Below are 22,556 nucleotides of genomic sequence, written 5' to 3' on the forward strand. Positions count from 1 at the left end.
CAATGAATATCGGTTTATCATCTGCATTTCTTCTTGGTGTAGCAATTTTAATGGACAGTAGTGTTTAAGGACGTACGATCGAGCGCGAGAAAGCCTGGCATTGCAAATCAAAAAATAAAAAATTCCTCATGCACTTTCAGTGAAACTGACACTTTTGATCGGCGTAGTATAACTTACGGTTATGACTTGAAACCCCCTCCTTGACTCTAAACGTCAGCCAAGTATAAACAGGCACTCGACCTCTTGCAACATTGCCTGCAGAGATTTAAGTAAAGCAAAGGCAATATTCAGGGAACAGTCCGGAAGTGCGTTAACACGTACTTAGAGAAACTTTGCACAGGGATACACGAGTGTGTCGACGGTGGAAACATCGGTGGAGTGTATTCGGGTATCAAAAGGGTCATCGGGTCCAACCCTAAGAAGACTGCCTCACTTATGGAGATGGATGGAACAGTCATCACAGATTGTAATCGACAGCTTCAACGATGCGACGTCTGCTCACGTCCGGTCAACATTAGGCCGAAACCAATAGGAGAGATTTCTCGGTCGTAAATTTGTCCCGAGCTGGACGCCTTGCCTACTAAGGAGGGGCTTCAAGGAACTGTTGCGAGGCTAAAATGAGCGGAATGCGCAGGTAAAGACACCACCCACACAGAACTTACCACACTAACTCCGCTCCTCCCTGTGCTCTGCAGCCTTTTACTGGAATGTTGGGGTAAGGATACCGCGCCGCCGGATAGGCACGACGCCAACATCGTCACTGTATACATACAGGGTGTTTCAAAAATGACCGGTATATTTGAAACGGCAATAAAAACTAAACGAGCAGCGATAGAAATACACCGTTTGTTGCAATATGCTTGGGACAACAGTACATTTTCAGGCGGACAAACTTTCGAAATTACAGTAGTTACAATTGTCAACAACAGATGCCGCTGCGGTCTGGGAAACTCTGTAGTACGATATTTTCCACATATCCACCATGCGTAGCAATAATATGGCGTAGTCTCTGAATGAAAGTACCCGAAACCTTTGACAACGTGTCTGGCGGAATGGCTTTACATGCAGATGAGATGTACTGCTTCAGCTGTTCAATTGTTTCTGGATTCTGGCGGTACACCTGGTCTTTCAAGTGTCCCCACAGAAAGAAGTCACAGGGGTTCATGTCTGGCGAATAGGGAGGCCAATCCACGCCGCCTCCTGTATGTTTCGGATAGCCCAAAGCAATCACACGATCATCGAAATATTCATTCAGGAAATTAAAGACGTCGGCCGTGCGATGTGGCCGGGCACCATCTTGCATAAACCACGAGGTGTTCGCAGTGTCGTCTAAGGCAGTTTGTACCGCCACAAATTCACGAAGAATGTCCAGATAGCGTGATGCGGTAATCGTTTCGGATCTGAAAAATGGGCCAATGATTCCTTTGGAAGAAATGGCGGCTCAGACCAGTACTTTTTGAGGATGCAGGGACGATGGGACTGCAACATGGGGCTTTTCGGTTCCCCATATGCGCCAGTTCTGTTTATTGACGAAGCCGTCCAGGTAAAAATAAGCTTCGTCAGTAAACCAAATGCTGCCCACATGCATATCGCTGTCATCAATCCCGTGCACTATATCGTTAGCGAATGTCTCTCGTGCAGCAACGGTAGCGGCGCTGAGGGGTTGGAGCGTTTGAATTTTGTACGGATAGAGGTGTAAACTCTGGCGCGTGAGAAGATACGTGGATGTTGGCGTCATTTGGACCGCAGCTGCAACACGGCGAACGGAAACCCGAGGCCGCTGTCGGATCACCTGCTGCACTAGCTGCGCGTTGCCCTCTGTGGTTGCCGTACGCGGTCGCCCTACCTTACCGGCACGTTCATTCGTCACGTTCCCAGTCCGTTGAAATTTTTCAAACAGATCCTTTATTGTATCGCTTATCGGTCCTTTGGTTACATTAAACCTCCGTTGAAAACTTCGTCTTGTTGCAACAACACTGTGTTCTAGGCGGTGGAATTCCAACACCAGAAAAATCCTCTGTTCTAAGGAATAAACCATGTTGTCTACAGCACACTTGCACGTTGTGAACAGCACACGCTTACAGCAGAAAGACGACGTACAGAATGGCGCACCCACAGAGTGCGTTGTCTTCTATATCTTTCACATCACTTGCAGCGCCATCTGTTGTTGAAAATTGTAACTACTGTAATTTCGAAAGTTTGTCCGCCTGAAAATGTACTGTTGTCCCAAGCATATTGCAACAAACGGTGTATTTCTATCGCTGCTCGTTTAGTTTTTATTGCCGTTTCAAATATACCGGTCATTTTTGAAACACCCTGTAGGTAAAGGCGATCGCGGTGATTGCAACTGCTACCGCGGAATTTCACTGCTGAGTATCGTCGGAAGAGCCTTTGCACTTGTGGTGCTGGGCAGTATGAAGGAGCTTGCTGGGCGTGTGTACCGTCAATCTCCAAATGTGCGTTTCAAGCCCAGCGATCTATCGCCGATGCAACCTTCACACTACCACAAATTCAGGAAAAGCGCTGCGAGCAGAAAACCCCATTGTTCGTTGCCTTTATCAACCGAAGTACGGCATTTGACACAGTCCGCAGGCCCTGTAGCTGGCTCCTACCTCGATCGGTGTATTTATCTAATTATTTCTCGAAGTTGCGAAAGGAGCCTGGTTGACGGGGAAGTTTGCAACGTGTTATTCTTCAGATCTAAACGCTATCGTGAGGACTTACTTGAAGGTAACCTTTTATTCGCTGGCGATGCCGCATCCATGGCATATATTCGAGACGGCCTTCAGAGGTTTATGGACAAATTTGCTGATCCATGCAAGCTCTTCTCCATGTCTGTGGATGTAAAGAAGATTGTGATTATGGCGCAAGGATAGGCCTGCCGTAAGATTGGATTGCTCCTTGATGAAATTAGTCGACGAATTCTGTTACCACGGTTCGCAAGTGTCATAAGACCTCTCTCCAGACGACGAAATAAAAGCAACAATTAGCAAAGCGGCTAACGCTTTGGGGAAGCTCCGCACGAGAGTCTGGGACAACAAACACCTTTAGGTGACCATCATCTATCAACCATTCGTGCTTAGCACCCTCTTCTATGGTGTTGAAACCTGGACACAATACGCCATGTGTAAGTAGGCTGTTTAGGTTCTTATATTGGTAACGCCGCCGCCACGTAGCGCTCTCTGTATGAAAATCACTGGCTGTGCTGTGTGCAGTCTGTGGCTAGTTTGCATTGTTGTCTGCCATTGTAGTGTTGGGCAGCGGCAGCTGGATGTGAACAGCGCGTAGCGTTGCGCAGTTGGAGGTGAGCCGCCAGCACTGGTGGATGTGGGGAGAGAAATGCCGGAGTTCGGAAATTTGTAAGACTGGATGTCATGAACTGCTATGTATATTATGATTTTTCAACACTATTAAGGTAAATACATTGTTTGCTCTCTATTAAAATCTTTCATTTGCTAACTATGCCTATCAGTAGTTAGTACCTTCAGTAATTTGAATCTTTTTATGTAAGTAGGCTGTTTAGGTTCTTATATTGGTAACGCCGCCGCCACGTAGCGCTCTCTGTATGAAAATCACTGGCTGTGCTGTGTGCAGTCTGTGGCTAGTTTGCATTGTTGTCTGCCATTGTAGTGCTGGGCAGCGGCAGCTGGATGTGAACAGCGCGTAGCGTTGCGCAGTTGGAGGTGAGTCGCCAGCAGCGGTGGATGTGGGGAGAGAAATGACGGAGTTCGGAAATTTGTAAGACTGGATGTCATGAACTGCTATGTATATTATGATTTTTCAACACTATTAAGGTAAATACATTGTTTGTTCTCTATTAAAATCTTTCATTTGCTAACTATGCCTATCAGTAGTTAGTGCCTTCAGTAGTTTGAATCTTTTATTTAGCTGGCAGCAGTGGCGCTCGCTGTATTGCAGTAGTTCGAGTAACGAAGATTTTTGGTGAGGCAAGTCATTTGTGAAAGGTACAGGTTAATGTTAGTCAGTGCCATTCCTTTGTAGGGATTTCTGAAAGTCAGATTGCGTTGCGCTAAAAATATTGTGTGTCAGTTTAAGCACAGTCTTGTATAATTGTTTCTAAGGGGACATTTCATACATGTAAGAACGTAAGCTCAACACTTTTCATCTGCGGTGCTTACGAAAAATTCTAGGCATAAGATGGAGGAACCATGCGGCAAACGAGACGGTCCTGTATGCTGTGAATACACCGAGTATCACCACCACTCTCAACGAACGTCGCCTGCGGTGATTTGGACACTTACATCGTACGGACCACTCCCGTCTTTCCCGACACTTAGTGAGACAGCACATGTCAAGACGTGCTTTGAGCTTTGAAGAGTATGTCAGGCGCGATGTGAATGCATTTAATACGGGCTGCGACAAATGGGAGGAACTCGCCCACGACCACAGCAGATGTAGGAAACTCGTCAAGGATGTCAATATGTTACACGGCCGCGCCTTAGCTGCGAAAGAAACGTGTAGACGAGCGTCTGCGACGAGCCCCTCTTTCGTCGTAGTACACACCTGTCCCAACTGTGGGCACTCGCATTGGACTCCTGAGCCACCAAACAAAGGGCCTGCGCGATCCTACCTGGTCCTTCCGTTAGGAAGTACGGGCCATTGGTCATTAATAAAGGAAATAAATTCTTGCAGTGAGTCCATAATCGAGCTGCACTCTTCCAAATAATTCAGTTGAGTCCGCTCAACGAAATTTTTTTGTTGATGACAGTATTTCACGACGTGTCTTATCTACCACCGTCATCGGAGACTGTAATTAACTGATTGTGGCTCCGGCGCTAAAAGAAAGGGGTAAGATATCAGTCTGTGGTCCTTTTGGTTCTCACTTCTCTATTCAATTCGGTACGTCCGTTCTTTTTCCGGTACGAGGTGCATTCAAGTCCTAAGGCCTCCGATTTTTTTTCTCCGGACTGGAAAGAGATAGAAACATGCGCATTGTTTTAAAATGAGGCCGCGTTCATTGTCTATACGTCCCAGAGATGGCAGCACCGTACGGCAGATGGAATTTTACCGCCAGCGGCGAGAATGAGAACTGTTTTAAATACTTAAAATGGCGACGTTTGCTTTACGTGAACAGCGTGCAATCATTCGTTTTCTGAATTTGCGTGGTGTGAAACCAATTGAAATTCATCGACAGTTGAAGGAGACATGTGGTGATGGAGTTACGGATGTGTCGAAAGTCCGTTCGTTGGTGCGACAGTTTAATGAAGGCAGAACATCGTGTGACAACAAACCGAAACAACCTCGAGCTCGCACAATCTGGTCTGACGACATGATCGAGAAAGTTGAGAGAATTGTTTTGGGGGATTCCCGAATGACTGTTGAACAGATCGCCTCCAGAGTTGGCATTTCTGTGGGTTCTGTGCACACAATCCTGCATGACGACCTGAAAATGCGAAAAGTGTCATCTACGTGGGTGCCACGAATGCTGACGGACGACCACATGGCTGCCCATGTGGCATGTTGCCGAGCAATGTTGACACGCAAAGACAACATGAATGGGACTTCCTTTTCGTCGGTTGTGACAATGGATGAGACGTGGATGCCATTTTTCAATCCAGAAACAAAGCGCCAGTCAGCTCAATGGAAGCACACAGATTCACCGCCACCAAAAACATTTCGGGTAACCGCCAGTGTTGAAAAAATGATGGTGTCCATGTTCTGGGACAGCGAGAGCGTAATCCTTACCCATTGCGTTCCAAAGGGCACTACGGTAACAGGTGCATCCTACGAAAATGTTTTGAAGAACAAATTCCTTCCTGCACTGCAACAAAAACGTCTGGGAAGGGCTGCGCGTGTGCTGTTTCACCGAGACGACGCACCCGCACATCGAGCTTACGTTACGCAACAGTTTCTTCGTGATAACAACTTTGAAGTGATTCCTCATGCTCCCTACTCACCTGACCTGGCTCCTAGTGGCTTTTGGCTTTTTCCAACAATGAAAGACACTCTCCGTGGCCGCACATTCACCAGCCGTGCTGCTATTGCCTCAGCGATTTTCCAGTGGTCAAAACAGACTCCTAAAGAAGCCTCCGCCGCTGCCATGGAATCATGGCGTCAGCGTTGTGAAAAATGTGTACGTCTGCAGGGCGATTACGTCGAGAAGTAACGCCAGTATCATCGATTTCGGGTGAGTAGTTAATTAGAAAAAAAATCGGAGGCCTTAGGACTTAAATGCACCTCGTATAAACGAGGTTCTCGCAAAGACAGTACGCAAAGAAACAATTACGTTTCCGTAGTGTCAACATTCACATGGTTTACTTATCGTTATATTGCAGTAACACTACATAAGATAAGGTCTTCCATTGAATCCCCACTCGGTACCAGAGTTTTTTCTGTAACTTCTTTTACCTCTGGCAGTGATTTTTTAATTAATCCGTCTTTCTGAGTCCATGTTAAAGTGTAGATCCTCAGAGTAGCTTGTTGGGCATGTGAGTTTAAAGGTCGGAAGATGGCAACGGGGCCTCCAATAGGACATTATGCCTAGAAAACCATTGCACTGTTCAAACCAACTTTCGGGTTAAGTGCAGTTTCACTTTTTTACGATCTTTGCACGCATTAACGTAAATGACTGATGAGGGACACCATTTGTTAATCTCGTAGCGTATTACACAATAACTGTAATTTGATTCGCATGGTACTAATGTACAACTAATGTAATAACGTAGCTAATGAACCGTCCGTTCTCAGTTGAGCAAAGACGTGGCATCCGAGGTTCATTCGGAGGGTCAAAACAACAGTCGTAGATATTCCAGGCACGCGCGCAAAGAAAGTAAAGAGCCGTTGCGAATGCAGTATAATGGGAGAGTACGCTGGCGCTAAGCCTAAGCTGTAACTGGCAAGAGGATGAAGAGGAGAGGAAGGGAGGGGCGTAAGGGGCTCTCATTAGCATCTGGCGGGGAGAGAGGGCCAGGAACAAGGCACGCCTTGTGGCGCGCGCGACGCTGCTGGAGGACCAGCTCCGCTCGCCACTTACTGACGCTGCGGCACCGGCGCTGTGGAGAAGTGCGGCTGTTTGACTACAAAATAAAATACTAGTCTTGTCTGCAGCCGATGATGACAGAATTTCTACATCTGCATCTGTACTCCGCAAGCGACCGTAGTTGTGTGGTAGAGGATACTTCTAGTACCGCTATCATTTTTCGCCCTTCCCTAATTCACCTGCGAATCGTACATGGTAGGGATGATGTTGTTGTTGTGGTCTTCAGTCCTGAGACTGGTTTGATGCAGCTCTCCACGCTACTCTATCCTGTGCAAGATTCTTCATCTTCCAGTACCCACTGCAACCTACATCCTTCTGAATCTGCTTAGTGTATTCATCTCTTGGTCTCTCTCTACGATTTTTACCCTCCACGCTACCCTCCAATACTAAATTGGTGATCCCTTGATGCCTCAGAATACGTCCTACCTACCGACTCCTTCTTCTAGTCAAGCTGTGCCACAAACACCTCTTCTCCCCAATTCTATTCAACACCTCCTCATTAGCTATGTGATCTACCCATCTAATCTTCAGCATTCTTCTGTACCATCACATTTCGAAAGGTTCTATCCTCTTCTTGTCCAAACTATTTATCGTCCATGTTTCACTTCAATATATGGCTACATTCCACACAAATACTTTCAGAAACAACTTCCTGACACTTAAATCTATACTCGATGCTAAAAACTTTCTCTTCTTCAGAAACGCTTTCCTTGCCATTGCCAGTCTACATTTTATATCCTCTCTACTTCGACCATCATCAGTTATTTTGCTCCCCAAATAGCAAAACTCCTTTACTACTTTAAGTGTCTCATTTCCTAATCTAATTGCCTCAGCATCACCCGACTTAATTCCACTACATTCCATTATCCTCGTTTTGCTTTTGTTGATGCTCATCTTATATCCTCATTTCAAGACACTGTCCATTCCGTTCAACTGCTCTTCCAAGTCCTTTGCTGTCTCTGACAGAATTACAATGTCATCGGCGAACCTCAAAGTTTTTATTTCTTCTCCATGGATTTTAATACCTACTCCGAATTTTTCTTTTGTTTCCTTTACTGCTTGCTCAATATACAGATTGAATAACATCTAGGATAGGCTACAACCCTGTCTCACTCACTTTCCAACCACTGCTTCCCTTTCGCGTCCCTCGACCCTTATAACTGTACAAATTGTAAATAGTCTTTCGCTCCCTGTATTTTATCCCTGCCACCTTCAGAATTTGAAAGAGAGTATTCCAGTCAACATTGTCAAAAGCTTTCTCTAAGTCTACAAATGCTAGAAACGTAGATTTTTCTTTCCTTAATCTTTCATCTAAGATAAGTTGTAAGGTCAGTATTGCCTCACGTGTTCCAGTATTTCTACGGAATCCAAACTGATCTTCGCCGAAATCGTCTTCTACCAGTTTTTCCATTCGTCTATAAAGAATTCGTGTTAGTATTTTGCAGCCGTGGCTTATTAAACTGATAGTTCGGTAATTTTCACATCTGTCAACACCTGCTTTCTTTGGGATTCGAATTATTATATTCTTCTTGAAGTCTTAGGGTATTTCGCCTGTCTCATACATCATGCTTACTAGATGGTAGAGTTTTGTTAGGCCTGGCTCTACCAAGGCTATCAGTAGTTCTAATGGAATGTTGTCTACTCCCGGGTCCTTGTTTCGACTTAGGTCTTTCAGTGCTATGTCAAATTCTTCACGCAGTGTCATATCTCCCATTTCATCTTCATGTGCATGCTCTTCCGTATCCATAATATTGTCCTCAAGTACATCACCCTTGTATAGACCTTCTATATATTCCTTCCACCTTTCTGCTTTTCCCTTCTTTGCTTAGAAGGGTAGGGATACCTGTCGATACGCCTCCGCATGAAGTCCAATTTCTCTAAGATTGTCGTCGCGTTCCGCGAATCGTCTGGGGAAGGAAGTAATATGTGACAATAACGTACCGGAATCCAGCCAGATGGTTTCGCCGACAACCGCCGATGATTCGACAGGAGCACACCCTGCCATTTTCAAGGCATGACTGCTGTAAGAGCCTTGCAAGGGAATTTCAAACAGTTTACAGAGAAACTCCGGAAAGCTAGCTCTCTCTCTCTCTCTCTCTGACACACACACACACACACACACACACACACACACACACACACACAGGCACTGTACACACTAGCGCCGTCACAAACAATAGATGACCGACGTCGAAAGTGAAAGTGAAATTAATAATCAACGCGTGTTGTAACATTAACTTTGTCCCTCTGTTTTTTGAGAAGAGAGAGACAGCACGGTTCCACCAGAATTTAAATAAAAACCACCGTCTCTATTTATAAGGTTACTTGCTAATTTAATTTCCGCTGTCTCCATAACAACACTATCCCAATAGAAGGAAACGCATGTGAGACTCTCCATGCTGTTATATTCCATGGAATGATCGGTGCCAAGACAATGTTGTGCAGTGGTGGATTTTCTCGGCTGTGGTGAGTACTGAATAACCGAGCGAGGTGGCGCAGTGGTTAGCACACTGGACTCGCATTCGGGAGGACGACGGTTCAATCCCGTCTCCGGCCATCCTGAATTAGGTTTTCCGCGATTTCCCTAAATCGTTTCGGGCAAATACCGGGATGGTTCCTTTGAAAGGGCACGGCCGATTTCCTTCCCAATCCTTCCCTAACCCGAGGTAGCGCTCCGTCTCTAATGACCTCGTTGTCGACGGGACGTTAAACACTAACCACCACCACTACCACCAGTACTGAATACACTGGTCCTCCAGGATCCTGATAGTCCGACCAGCAATATTTGACATGCCACAACTGCAAGGAATACGGTAGACATCCGCCTTGAGCAAACGAGGATCATCCTGCACGGAAACTGAAAGGTTCAAAATGGTTCAAATGGCTCTGAGCACTATGGGACTCAACTGCTGTGGTCATAAGTCCCCTAGAACTTAGAACTACTTAAACCTAACTAACCTAAGGACAGCACACAACACCCAGCCATCACGAGGCAGAGAAAATCCCTGACCCCGCCGGGAATCGAACCCGGGAACCCGGGCGTGGGAAGCGAGAACGCTACCGCACGACCACGAGATGCGGGCAGGAAACTGAAAGGACCCTGATCTTAGACAGTGGTCGAAAAACTCTAAAAACACACTTCACATCATATTTCCACAAACTACGACCAACTTTAAAGTACGGTACAATAAAAAATATATTTCGCCACGCACTTCACTTCATATAAACAGTTACTCGTAGGGTACATGAACGTTCGTGGCATACCAGGTATGCAGTAGCTGACAAACTGCCTATTGGCTTCTGTCTCGGGTTCTTCGGCCGACGTTCATCTAATGATTTTTCTGACGTTTCGCCAGCACGAGTGGCTGGCATTGTCAAAGCTTCACCCTCCATTGCCGGTGGTTAACTGGAGGCGAGCTCGCGGCCGCAGCCTATATGTACCTGGCGCGCCAACGTCCGAGGGCTTCTCCGCGGTCATTTCCGGTGCGGTTCTCTTCTTGCTACCTGCGACGGTCGTTCGCTGCAGTACAGGAAGCCAGGATCCGTTTACCTTAAGGCTTTACTCTTTCTCGTTGAAACTGTTCGCGTGTTTTTGTATTTCTACGGCTTCTCTGAACAAGCACGTGTGATAGTGCTTCTCTACAGCCAGAACTTCCGTGTCGGCGAATTTTATTACGTGGTCGGTCTCATTCAGTGCGTGCTCTGCCACGGCCGATTTCTCCACCTGCCCCAACCTGCAATGTCGCTTGTGCTCTTTGATCCTGGTGTCAATTGATCGTCCAGTCATTCCGACATAAACTTTTCCGCATGTGCATGGTATGCGGTATATTCCCGACATTGCAAGTGGGTCTCTTTTCTCCTTCGCCGATCTAAGACACTCTTTGATCTTCCTTGTCGGTTTGAAAATCGTCTTTACGCCGTGTTTGCGCAATGTACGGCCGATTCTGTCCGTCACTCTGGGAATGTATGGCAGAAAGGCCGTACCCGACATTTCTTTTTCTGGTTCCTTACTTCGCCGAGTGTTGGGCTCTGTTACACTTCTAATGTAATTTGTGGAGTACCCATTGCTCCTCAGAACAGTTTCCAGGTGTTGCATTTCTCGTTTGCGCAAACACGGCGTAAAGACGATTTTCAAACCGACAAGGAAGATCAAAGAGTGTCTTAGATCGGTGAAGGAGAAAAGAGACCCACTTGCAATGTCGGGAATATACCGTATACCAAGCACATGTGGAAAAGTTTATGTCGGAATGACTGGACGATCAATTAACACCAGGATCAAAGAGCACAAGCGACATTGCAGGTTGGGGCAGGTGGAGAAATCGACCGTGGCAGAGCACGCACTAAATGGGACCGACCACGTAATAAAATTCGCCGACACGGAAGTTCTAGCTGTAGAGAAGCACTATCACATGCGCTTGTTCCGAGAAGCTGTAGAAATACAAAAACACGCGAACAGTTTCAACAAGGAAGAGGAAAGCCTTAAGGTAAACGGATCCTGGCTTCCCGTACTGCAGCGAACGACCGTCTCAGGTAGCAAGAAGAGAACCGCACCGGAAATGACCGCGGAGAAGCCCTCGGACGTTGGCGCGCCAGGTACATATAGGCTGCGGCCGCGAGCTCGCCTCCAGTTCACCACCGGCAATGGAGGGTGAAGCTTTGACAATGCCAGCCACTCGTGCTGGCGAAACGTCAGAAAAATCATTAGATGAACGTCGGCCGAAAAACCCGAGACAGAAGCCAATAGGCAGTTTGTCAACAAGTGGCCACGAAAGCCTTAACAATTTTGTATGCAGTAGCTCTCTACCAGGCATGAAAGATCAGCGCTGCTGAGATGAAAATCACACTGAATGTTACGATGGGAGAAATCTGCTCACTTTCCTTGTGCCTGCGAGGAGAAAGGCGGACGCGGCGGTGTGGTGGCGGCTGGCCGCCCGCGTATATCAGTGTGTGTGGTTGCCTACCGCCAGGGGCCGCAGAACGAAGCGCCGGCAGCCAGGCAAGGCTCCCTGACCTTTTTATCGCCTCCGACTTCTGATCGCTCGCTGGCCGCATCTCGCGCGCGCCCGACGGCCGTATACTGGCTCGTAAATCTGTCGCGCGCAGTCACAGCGCACTTCACAAGTCGACGTCGATAAGAGCCACCACGTGTACGCCCTCTGAACTAAATACGGTTTGAAATATTTCGCTGTTGGTCAAGTGTAGTAAGGGAGACACGTTCCTACCGAGATATCTAATCTTTCCAATTAAAAGAAAACAGCCCTCGGTCACTAATTTTTAACGAATTAACCGGGTTTCGACACTGCTAGGAGTGTCTTCCTCAGAATTTACGCCAAAGAATGGTCTACAACATGGTCACAGAATTATGACTAAAAACATATGATACAAATTATAAGTACGAAATTATCGTGAAAGACTGGCAGTACTTATATGTCATTTATAAAATAGTAAATATGCCAAAGGGGCATTAGTCACAAAGATATTTAAGACAAAAAAAAATGTTGTTCAGTCCGTTTACAACCTGCACCACGCAAGTAACGAGCAGCCCTTAGTGGCTCGCCATCACAGTTTTTTATCTTAAATATCTTTGTGACTAATTCCCTTTTGACATATTTACTATTTTATAAATGACATATAATTACTGCACAGTCTTTCACGATAATTCCGTACTTACAATTTGTTATCATACGTTTTTAGTCATAATTCTGTGACCATGTTATAGACCATTCTTTGGTGTAAATTCTGAGGAAGACACTCCTAGCAGTGTCGAAACCCCGTTAATTCGTTAAAAATTTGTGACCGAGGGCTGTTTGCTTTTAATTGTAACTATTCACGGCCTCTGAAAATTTATGTTATCTAATCTTTTTTGCGACCAAAGGGAACATTTCCTGACAGATAGAACGTCATACGATACCCTCAACAAAGTCTCAAAATGGTTCAAACGGCTCTAGACACTGTAGGACTTAACATCTGAGGTCATCAGTCCCCTAGACTTAGAACCACTTAAACCTAACTAACCTACAGACATCACACAAATATGGTTCAAATGGCTCTGAGCACTATTCGACTTAACTTCTGAGGTCATCAGTCGCCTAGAACTTAGAATTAATTAAACCTAACTAACCTAAGGACATCACACACATCTATGCCCGAGGCAGGATTCGAACCTGCGACCGTATGGGACCATTGCTTTTCTCAATATATATAAATGACCTAGTAGATAGTGTCGGAAGTGCCATGCGGCATTTCGCGGATGATGCTGTAGTTTACAGAGAAGTTGCAGCATTAGAAAATTTCAGCGAAATGCAGGAAGAACTGCAGCGGATAGGCACTTGGTGCAGGGAGTGGCAACTGACCCTTAACATACACAAATGTAATGTACTGCGAATACATAGAAAAAAGGATCCTTTATTGTATGATTATATGATAGCGGAACAAACACTGGTAGCAGTTACTTCTGTAAAATATCTGGGAGTATGCGTGCGGAACGATTTGAAGTGGAATGATCATATAAAATTAATTGTTGGTAAGGCGGGTACCAGGTTGAGATTCATTGGGAGAGTCCTTAGAAAATGTAGTCCATCAACAAAGGTGGTGGCTTACAAAACACTCGTTCGACCTATACTTGAGTATTGCTCATCAGTGTGGGATCCGTAACAGATCGGGTTGACGGAGGAGATACAGAAGTTCCAAAGAAGAGCGGCGCGTTTCGTCACAGGGTTATTTGGTAAGCGTGATAGCGTTACGGAGATGTTTAGCAAACTCAAGTGGCAGGCTCTGCAAGAGAGGCGCTCTGCATCGCGGTGTAGCTTGCTGTCCAGGTTTCGAGAGGGTGCGTTTCTGGATGAGGTATCGAATATATTACTTCCCCCTACTTATAGCTGCCGAGGAGATCACGAATGTAAAATTAGAGAGATTCGAGGGCGGACGGAGGCTTTCCGGCAGTCGTTCTTCCCGCGAACCATACGCGACTGCAACAGGAAAGGGAGGTAATGACAGTGGCACGTAAAGTGCCCTCCGCCACACACCGTAGGGTGGCTTGCGGAGTATAAATGTAGATCTAGATACCCGTATGCAATGCGGAATTGCCCACTATGCAGACGCGTCAGTATAACAGGATGTATGGAGTACTGTGTTGTCAATAGAGAAGCAGTGACAGCAAAATGAGCCGGTCAGCACAGCTCAGTGACTTCAAACTTGGACTAGTCGTTGGACGTCACCTGAGTAAGAAATCCACGAGGGAGATTTCGATCCTTCTAACGCTACCCAATCGACTGTTTGTGATGCTGTTGTGAAGTCAAAACGCGAAGGAGCAGCCACGGCTAAACCGAGACCAGGCTTACATTGGGTACCGAGTACAGGGAGCGTAGAGCATTTTGCGAAGGATAGATGTAAGGAATCGCATCAAATCAGCGGAAGGAATCTTTCGTGAGTTTCAAATGCAGCCAGCAGTCCAGCTAGCACGATGACTGTGCGCAGGGAGTCAAAAATGATGGGGAGAAAGGGTGGAACAGCTCCTCATGAGCCACACATTTCCGTCGCGGTTCCTAAGCAACGCTTGAGATGATGTAAAAAGCGTCGCCTGTGGACAGCGGATGACTGGAAACGAGTTATATGTAGAGATGAACCACACTATGCTCCGTGGCAATCCGATGGATGTACACTCCTGGAAATTGAAATAAGAACACCGTGAATTCATTGTCCCAGGAAGGGGAAACTTTATTGACACATTCCTGGGGTCAGATACATCACATGATCACACTGACAGAACCACAGGCACATAGACACAGGCAACAGAGCATGCACAATGTCGGCACTAGTACAGTGTATATCCACCTTTCGCAGCAATGCAGGCTGCTATTCTCCCATGGAGACGATCGTAGAGATGCTGGATGTAGTCCTGTGGAACGGCTTGCCATGCCATTTCCACCTGGCGCCTCAGTTGGACCAGCGTTCGTGCTGGACGTGCAGACCGCGTGAGACGACGCTTCATCCAGTCCCAAACATGCTCAATGGGGGACAGATCCGGAGATCTTGCTGGCCAGGGTAGTTGACTTACACCTTCTAGAGCACGTTGGGTGGCACGGGATACATGCGGACGTGCATTGTCCTGTTGGAACAGCAAGTTCCCTTGCCGGTCTAGGAATGGTAGAACGATGGGTTCGATGACGGTTTGGATGTACCGTGCACTATTCAGTGTCCCCTCGACGATCACCAGTGGTGTACGGCCAGTGTAGGAGATCGCTCCCCACACCATGATGCCAGGTGTTGGCCCTGTTTGCCTCGGTCGTATGCAGTCCTGATTGTGGCGCTCACCTGCACGGCGCCAAACACGCATGCGACCATCATTGGCACCAAGGCAGAAGCGACTCTCATCGCTGAAGACGACACGTCTCCATTCGTCCCTCCATTCACGCCTGTCGCGACACCACTGGAGGCGGGCTGCACGATGTTGGGGCGTGAGCGGAAGACGGCCTAACGGTGTGCGGGACCGTAGCCCAGCTTCATGGAGACGGTTGCGAATGGTCCTCGCCGATACCCCAGGAGCAACAGTGTCCCTAATTTGCTGGGAAGTGGCGGTGCGGTCCCCTACGGCACTGCGTAGGATCCTACGGTCTTGGCGTGCATCCGAGCGTCGCTGCAGTCCGGTCCCAGGTCGACGGGCACGTGCACCTTCCGCCGACCACTGGCGACAACATCGATGTACTGTGGAGACCTCACGCCCCACGTGTTGAGCAATTCGGCGGTACGTCCACCCGGCCTCCCGCATGCCCACTATACGCCCTCGCTCAAAGTCCGTCAACTGCACATACGGTTCACGTCCACGCTGTCGCGGCATGCTACCAGTGTTAAAGACTGCGATGGAGCTCCGTATGCCACGGCAAACTGGCTGACACTGACGACGGCGGTGCACAAATGCTGCGCAGCTAGCGCCATTCGACGGCCAACACCGCGGTTCCTGGTGTGTCCGCTGTGCCGTGCGTGTTATCATTGCTTGTACAGCCCTCTCGCAGTGTCCGGAGCAAGTATGGTGGGTCTGATACACCGGTGTCAATGTGTTCTTTTTTCCATTTCCAGGAGTGTATTTAGGTATGGCGAATACCCGTGGAATGTTATCTATCATCATGTGCAGTGCCTATAGTGAAGAACGGAGGAGATGGGAGAACGGTATGGGGGTATTAACCTTGGTTTACCTGTATATCCCTTATAATACAGAGACGACAAGTGCGGAAAGACATGAACTTATTTTTGAGCACATTGTGCACTACGAGAGTAGAGGAACGGTTTGGAGACGATCGTTCTTTGTATTAGCATGACACAGCACAGTGTCATAAGGCAGCATCCATTCAGTTTAGGTTTCGGATTAATATAGGAACAACCGGGACAATTTTGAAAAAAATGGTTCAAATGGCTCTGAGCACTATGGGACTTAACTTCTAAGGTCATCAGTCCCCTAGAACTTAGAACTACTTAAACCTAACTAACCTAAGGACATCACACACATCCATGCCCGAGGCAGGATTCGAACCTGCGACCGTAGCGGCCGCGCGGTTCCAGACTGTAGCGCCTTTAACCGCTTGGCCACCACGGCCGGCGACAATTTTGATCCTATGACGTATCTTACAAGACAGGCTGAAGAAAGGAAACCACGTTTATAGGACTCGAATGTCTACATGAAATGCAGTTATTGAAAGTAGCTCTATCACCCACATTCATCTCGATGGTCGAACACATGGCGATGGTTTGACAATGACAGCTCAGCAAAGACTGAATGTGCAGGAGAATTTAAGGACAGAACGATAGTTGAGTGGATGTGGTCCAATCGGCTCTCTTCCCGCCAAAATCAGCCATCATGAATGACGTCACAGCGGTGCTACCTGGTGGCTGAGATATGGACATAGCCAGTTGGAATGCATACACACATGTATGATATAAATAATAATAATAATAATGGATATTGAATGTTAATAAACGATAATCAATAATAATGAATAATAATGAAGACAAGTGCGATTTTGCATGCATTATCCTGTTGGAATTCAAATTTCCCACCATTTTTTCTGGAGGGTTAGGTTAGTGGACATAGCCCAATTGACCTATTTTCCCACCAAAATTCAAATTTCTCGCCATTTTTTCTGGGGGTTAGGTTAGTGGAGGTAGCCCAATTGGCCTATTTTCCCGCCAAACTCCGCCATTTTGGGTGACGTCATAGCCGCCATCTTGAATAAATTTGGCAACAATGCAGAGTGCGCTGACACGAACCTTGTCCTACTACTGACGGTAACATCCAACGGGAGCTCCATTCTCAACGGCTGCCAAGGCAAGACTGAGCGCCTCAGCGCGGCGTGCGTATGTTTACACACAGCGCCTGAGGCACTCCTCATAACAGTGTGACCAACTGCCACACATACTTCTGTACTTATAAAAAAATAGGAGACCTTACTTTTGGGCTTACCATCGTAATTATGCAGAGATGAAAAGACTTGTACGGGATAGAGCACCTTGGAGAGCTGTATGAAATCAGTCTTTGGCGTGAAGACCATAACAATAACAACATAGATCTAAAACTTCGACCATAGATACTGGTAGACTGGCCTTGCTGTGCAGAAGCTATAGGGCTGGTGTGGCTCCAACATAAACCACGTGACTGTTGGCAAAACGTGGCGGGATTTCAAATCAGCGGTCTGTCATCCTATGTTTGTATCGTATTTTACCCACATTTCTCAGTTGACTGCCAAACGCTTCCAACAAAAATTAATTTTTTATTTGCGAAAAATTATGTCAGAACTACATTTGACCTGGATTTGTTCATAGTACCATTTATAAAATCTAACAAATACATCGAACGCCCCTCTGGTGGCCAGCGGGACGAAATTACTATAAACTAAGTAAAATGTCGTTAAAATTCTTTTAAACGGTAAGAGTGGGCTCGTGTCAAAACATCTAACATTGGATTCGCCGCGTTTTGAGCTCTAGTCACTTATAAAAGAACATGGGATATGGGAATTACGTCAACTGTAGGTGCCAAAATTGTCGACTTTAGGAGCAGGTCCATTTTAGAGTATTAATTTTAGGTGCACTGTAAAGGCTCAGTTCCTACTATTTTTACAAAAGTTTAAACTATCAGTTAAAAAAAATTACATTTTAGATGAAAGGTGAGACTTTGAAGTTTCAGAAAATAATTTTGGTGCCTACATTTATTTAATAGTATCAGAAGGTAGAAAAAAATTCTCTTCATGTGTCGACTATAGGTGCTCTTACCTTATTATAATCTCACTTGTATATACAAAAAGGTGCGTATGTGCAGATGGCTTAAAGTTTTTCCATTTCAGGGCCTGTATCCAAAGCTGCCTTCGGTTTTCATCCTTACGGAACCTATGAGTAGGAACGAGAAACAGTTATACTTACTTCTGTAACCGAATTATCACAGATACTTTCCAAAATGTAATATGAGTCTGACTTTACAGGCATCACTTTCAACACTTTAATTTACGTGATACTCTATTTCAAGTGTAAAAAAGATATAAAAGTCACTTCAGCAGATTTCAATAAACGCATCTACACCATCTTAGACACTCTTACACGTGAAATGTAATGCCATTTCCCCGACAAAGCGCTGAGTACAGCCGAAAGCGCAACACGAAACAACCATGTTTTGCCAACATTCACGTGACTTTAGCCCTGAGATGTTGGAGCCACGAAAATGACGTCAGGGTCAGTCTATTATATTTATGGTCGAAGATCTAAAATGGTAGCACAGTGAGGAGATTGATTCATTTAACATGTGGCGATGTTCCTCCCAACACGAAACGGGTGAGACTGTTGTGGAGGCGGGCGGGCAGCGCTGAGCTACGCACCTGTCAGGGAGGAGGCGTTGAGGCGGCCGTGGTGCCAGGCGGCGTAGTGGCGGCCGAACGCGTGCGCATGCGCCAGCCCGTCCACGTGGTTGCACATGTCGGTGGAGCAGCACGACAGCCCGGCGCCCGCGCCGCCGTCCTCGCCGCACGCCTCCTGCTGGTCCCTGCGGGCACACGTCGCACACTCTCAGCCGCCATACGACGACGGTGGAACTCACGTGGAGGTAAGAATAGAGGGAGACGCCGTGACGTCACAGCTGCGAAGCTATGTGAGGCCGAGGGTAGCCGTCTCAATCCGACCGAAACATTGCTGCTGTAAGCTTGTGTGCATAGGCTTGTCGCTCGCTTTTGGAAGGATTTAGCGCTATTATGGTGACTTGTGTGGTGTTCGGATGTACGAATTAGAGATGGGCAAAACTGTTCTTTTCAGAGATCGGATCAGAACTGTTCACTCCCTGAAATGAATTAGCTCTTTTTCATGTCTCACCACTCATTTACAATAGAAAATAAATGGAAGGCACATTGCCCTTTAAACTTGGTTTATTCCAGTACTATACCTGTATTTTGATCTTATTTGATCCTATTTTGAAGTAACACAGATAATGAGTAAGAATTTTGTATTGTTTATTGAAATTTCCACGATATGACAAAGTTTTTGATTATTGATTTATTTTGCACTATCGTGGTTTTTTGGGTGATCGGAAAATGTTGTAACTTGAGATTTACATTAACAATATATTTGGCTATAATGTATTAAAATTTCATTAACCTCATACAAATACATCACATGCCATATATTTTTAAAGTGAACGTTTCCTTCCGAAGACGCCTAAAATCGCAAAATCCGTACCAGAATAAGAAAAAAAAATATAAATTTGACTGTAAGACGAAAGTGCTGCATATAGCCTTTCGCAGAATAAAACAAGGAAAATAATGGTGTATCACATTTTGCGATACGTTTATCGGTTCGCTCGTAATTAAAGCGTAAACTCGAGTGTCCGTAATAAAAATCCTATAGTAAGAGGAGTCGTCAGGAACCTAATCTGATCAGTTTAAACAAATAAAAATAAAATAAAAATAAATGATGTATACTTAACATAATAATGTAATACACATAGCGGTATTACTATGAAGAACAATATCCAGTAGAGACGAACTCCGATGCAGAAGCACTGAGTCGAGCAGGTCGAGCCGCGAGCTGTATTACTGCGTGAGCTAAGACCGCAGAGACCAGAGTGACACCTGAGTTGCTTTGCTCAACGCTCTGGCTAGAGTTGAGAACTGTGGGGTGAGCGCTGAGCGGGAGCGGTAGCAGTGAACGGCCACCAGTCACCCGCTCCGAGACAAATCGTCCATTCTCTTGCGAGCAGGTTGTTGCAAGTAGTTCTTATGTTCTCCGCTAGGAGGCTCTCTGTCCTGTTGCTCACATCAACTGCCCAGAGAGCAGGACGTGCGACTGAAACGATCGCCGACAGAGTGCGATGCGAAGTTATGCTGCGCCAGACTCTGCACGCGGCAGAGGACGCACAGAGACGGCACGGCATATGTGAAACACAAAATCCAATGGGGCACTGCACAATGCAGGCAGCCAAGGTAGAAGCAGGGCAGAGGCCGGCGTTGGCTGTGTTGTGTGGCGTGCACTGTGCTGTGACCAGCAGAGGCGCCGCTGATATGCTCCGTCTCTCTCTCTCTCTCTGTCTCTCTCTCTCTCTCTCTCTCTGCCGTGGGAAACGTTTGGAGCTACCGTTCTTTTTTTCTGAATCACTGATTGTTCACTCCTTTGAAAGATTCAACTCTATGTATCAGTTCAGGAGCGGATCCCCCATCTCTAGTACGAATCGTTCTGATTGTGATGCGAAATCGAAGGGAATAACATTTCGTGTGTAAGTTGTCTCGTTAAGTGTGATTTTACAACTTCATCGTGAATGAACGTGTCCTACATCGGTACTTGTACTATAGCGTGTTTTTCTCCTGTACGAGTTTAGATTTCCTAAAAATGAAAGTCGGAAAGCTCTGTGGGAGAATGCCGTGAGGAGGAAGAATTGGCGTGCGTCTAAATGGAGCACTATATGTTCTCAGCATTTCCGAGAAGAGGACGTAGACCGAACTTCCCTTTCGACAGTAAGGCTCCGAGAAGATGCTGTACCATCAGTTTTCCCTACACACCCAAAACATTTGCGAAAGGTATGTTAATTCGAAGAATTAAATTCTTAGTTTTCAAGTTCACGTTTCAGTATAATACGTACGTATCGTCGATAATCGAAGTGTTGAGTAACTCACTTTGTCTTCATCATGTACCAAATTAAAAGCTAACACTACATTAACTGGCGTAAAGTATAGGCCTAAACAGGACACTGTGTAGATTTGCCATTCTATGTACCGTATTTCAGTAAATATTGGTGGTAATGAACAGTGATTCCTAGTAGTGTAACGTAACTGAAATGTCCCAGTACGTATTACAAACAAGCTGTATTTATGGGGCTTTGGAGGGAGGGTATAGCTAACTTAGTTTTCAGTTTCTATTATTTAATTTGTGATACACGTTTATTACTGAATTAACAAAATTGTATCGTTTACATTGAAGGCTAGCTATTCGTAATATTACATTAAAAACTATTTTTAATCAGAAGAAACACGGAATTTCGCCTTTATGAGATTTTATTTTAAACAAAAACTTTGAAACAACCAATCTATTGACGTTACATGCGTATATGGTGCAATTAGCGACTGTAATACACGCAGCGCTATAGCACACTGTCAATGTTTTGGTGAGAGTGTCATGGCAGCGAGCCACGCCCCCATGGCTTCAAAACGTAGTACGGCTGGGATACGTAGCGCCATCTCCCCTTATTCTTACCTCCATGGGAACTCATATACAGACTTCCGGTAACACGACCTTGGTTCGCTGCCAAGCCACTTGGAGCGCTGAAATCTGTCAAGTTTCCAAAAAACTGTATATTTTTGAATATATAAATAAAAAATTGCAAAAAAATGTTGTGAATTTTCATTACAATTGAAAAAAAATCATCTTTAATAACTGAACTAAAATTTTGTAAAATCCCTGTGTTAAGTTGTAGCCCATATTCCAATAAATAATCTGTAAAAAGGTCAACTTCCTACCTCAAATACTTTGTGAGGAAAGATGTAATTTATAAGCGTTATTTTAACATTGCAAGTATAGTGCGTTCCGGAGCCCCTTAAGCAACAGTCAATCAAACTTTCAATGGCCCCCCATTAAATGCCAGTGAACGGAAAACGGATTAGAACAAAAATAACGTAGAATCCGAGTAATACACGTACAATGTATTTAAACCGAGCAGTTCGCACACTGGTTCGTAAACAGTAACAAGTAGACACGAATCCACAGAATACCATGCGACGAAACCAGCTTCTGTTTCATATGAAACAAAAGCAAATGTCGAATCATTTACCCCACCCAATATTACGAATGAGAGCGAAAATTAAGAAGATTACGAGCAACATACTTACAATAAAATTCAAATAGCGCGATACAGTCAAGAAGGTGGTAATCAGGAACAAAAATGTTCAAATGTGTTTGGAATCATAAGGGACCAAAGTGCTGAGGTCATCGGTCCCTAGACTTACACACTACTTAAATCAACTTCCACTAAGGACAACACACACACACCAATGACCGGAGAAGGACACGAACCTCCGGCTGGAGGGCCGCGCAAATCATG

The 22,556-nt window shown here is 45.8% G+C and overlaps 1 protein-coding gene across 1 annotated transcript in view; it reads right to left on the reverse strand.

Annotated features, from left to right (window-relative positions):
- The window catches only part of LOC126176809 (BMP and activin membrane-bound inhibitor homolog), a 305,176-nt gene that overhangs the window by 19,438 nt on the left and 263,182 nt on the right, over window positions 1–22,556 (reverse strand). Inside the window, exon 3 of the mRNA XM_049923989.1 lies at window positions 18,856–19,019. Within this exon, the coding sequence (XP_049779946.1) occupies window positions 18,856–19,019 (164 nt within the window). The remainder of the gene's footprint in view (window positions 1–18,855; window positions 19,020–22,556) is intronic.

The sequence above is a fragment of the Schistocerca cancellata genome, chromosome 3 (assembly GCF_023864275.1).
Source record: "Schistocerca cancellata isolate TAMUIC-IGC-003103 chromosome 3, iqSchCanc2.1, whole genome shotgun sequence".
In the NCBI taxonomy this organism is placed as follows: domain Eukaryota; kingdom Metazoa; phylum Arthropoda; class Insecta; order Orthoptera; family Acrididae; genus Schistocerca; species Schistocerca cancellata.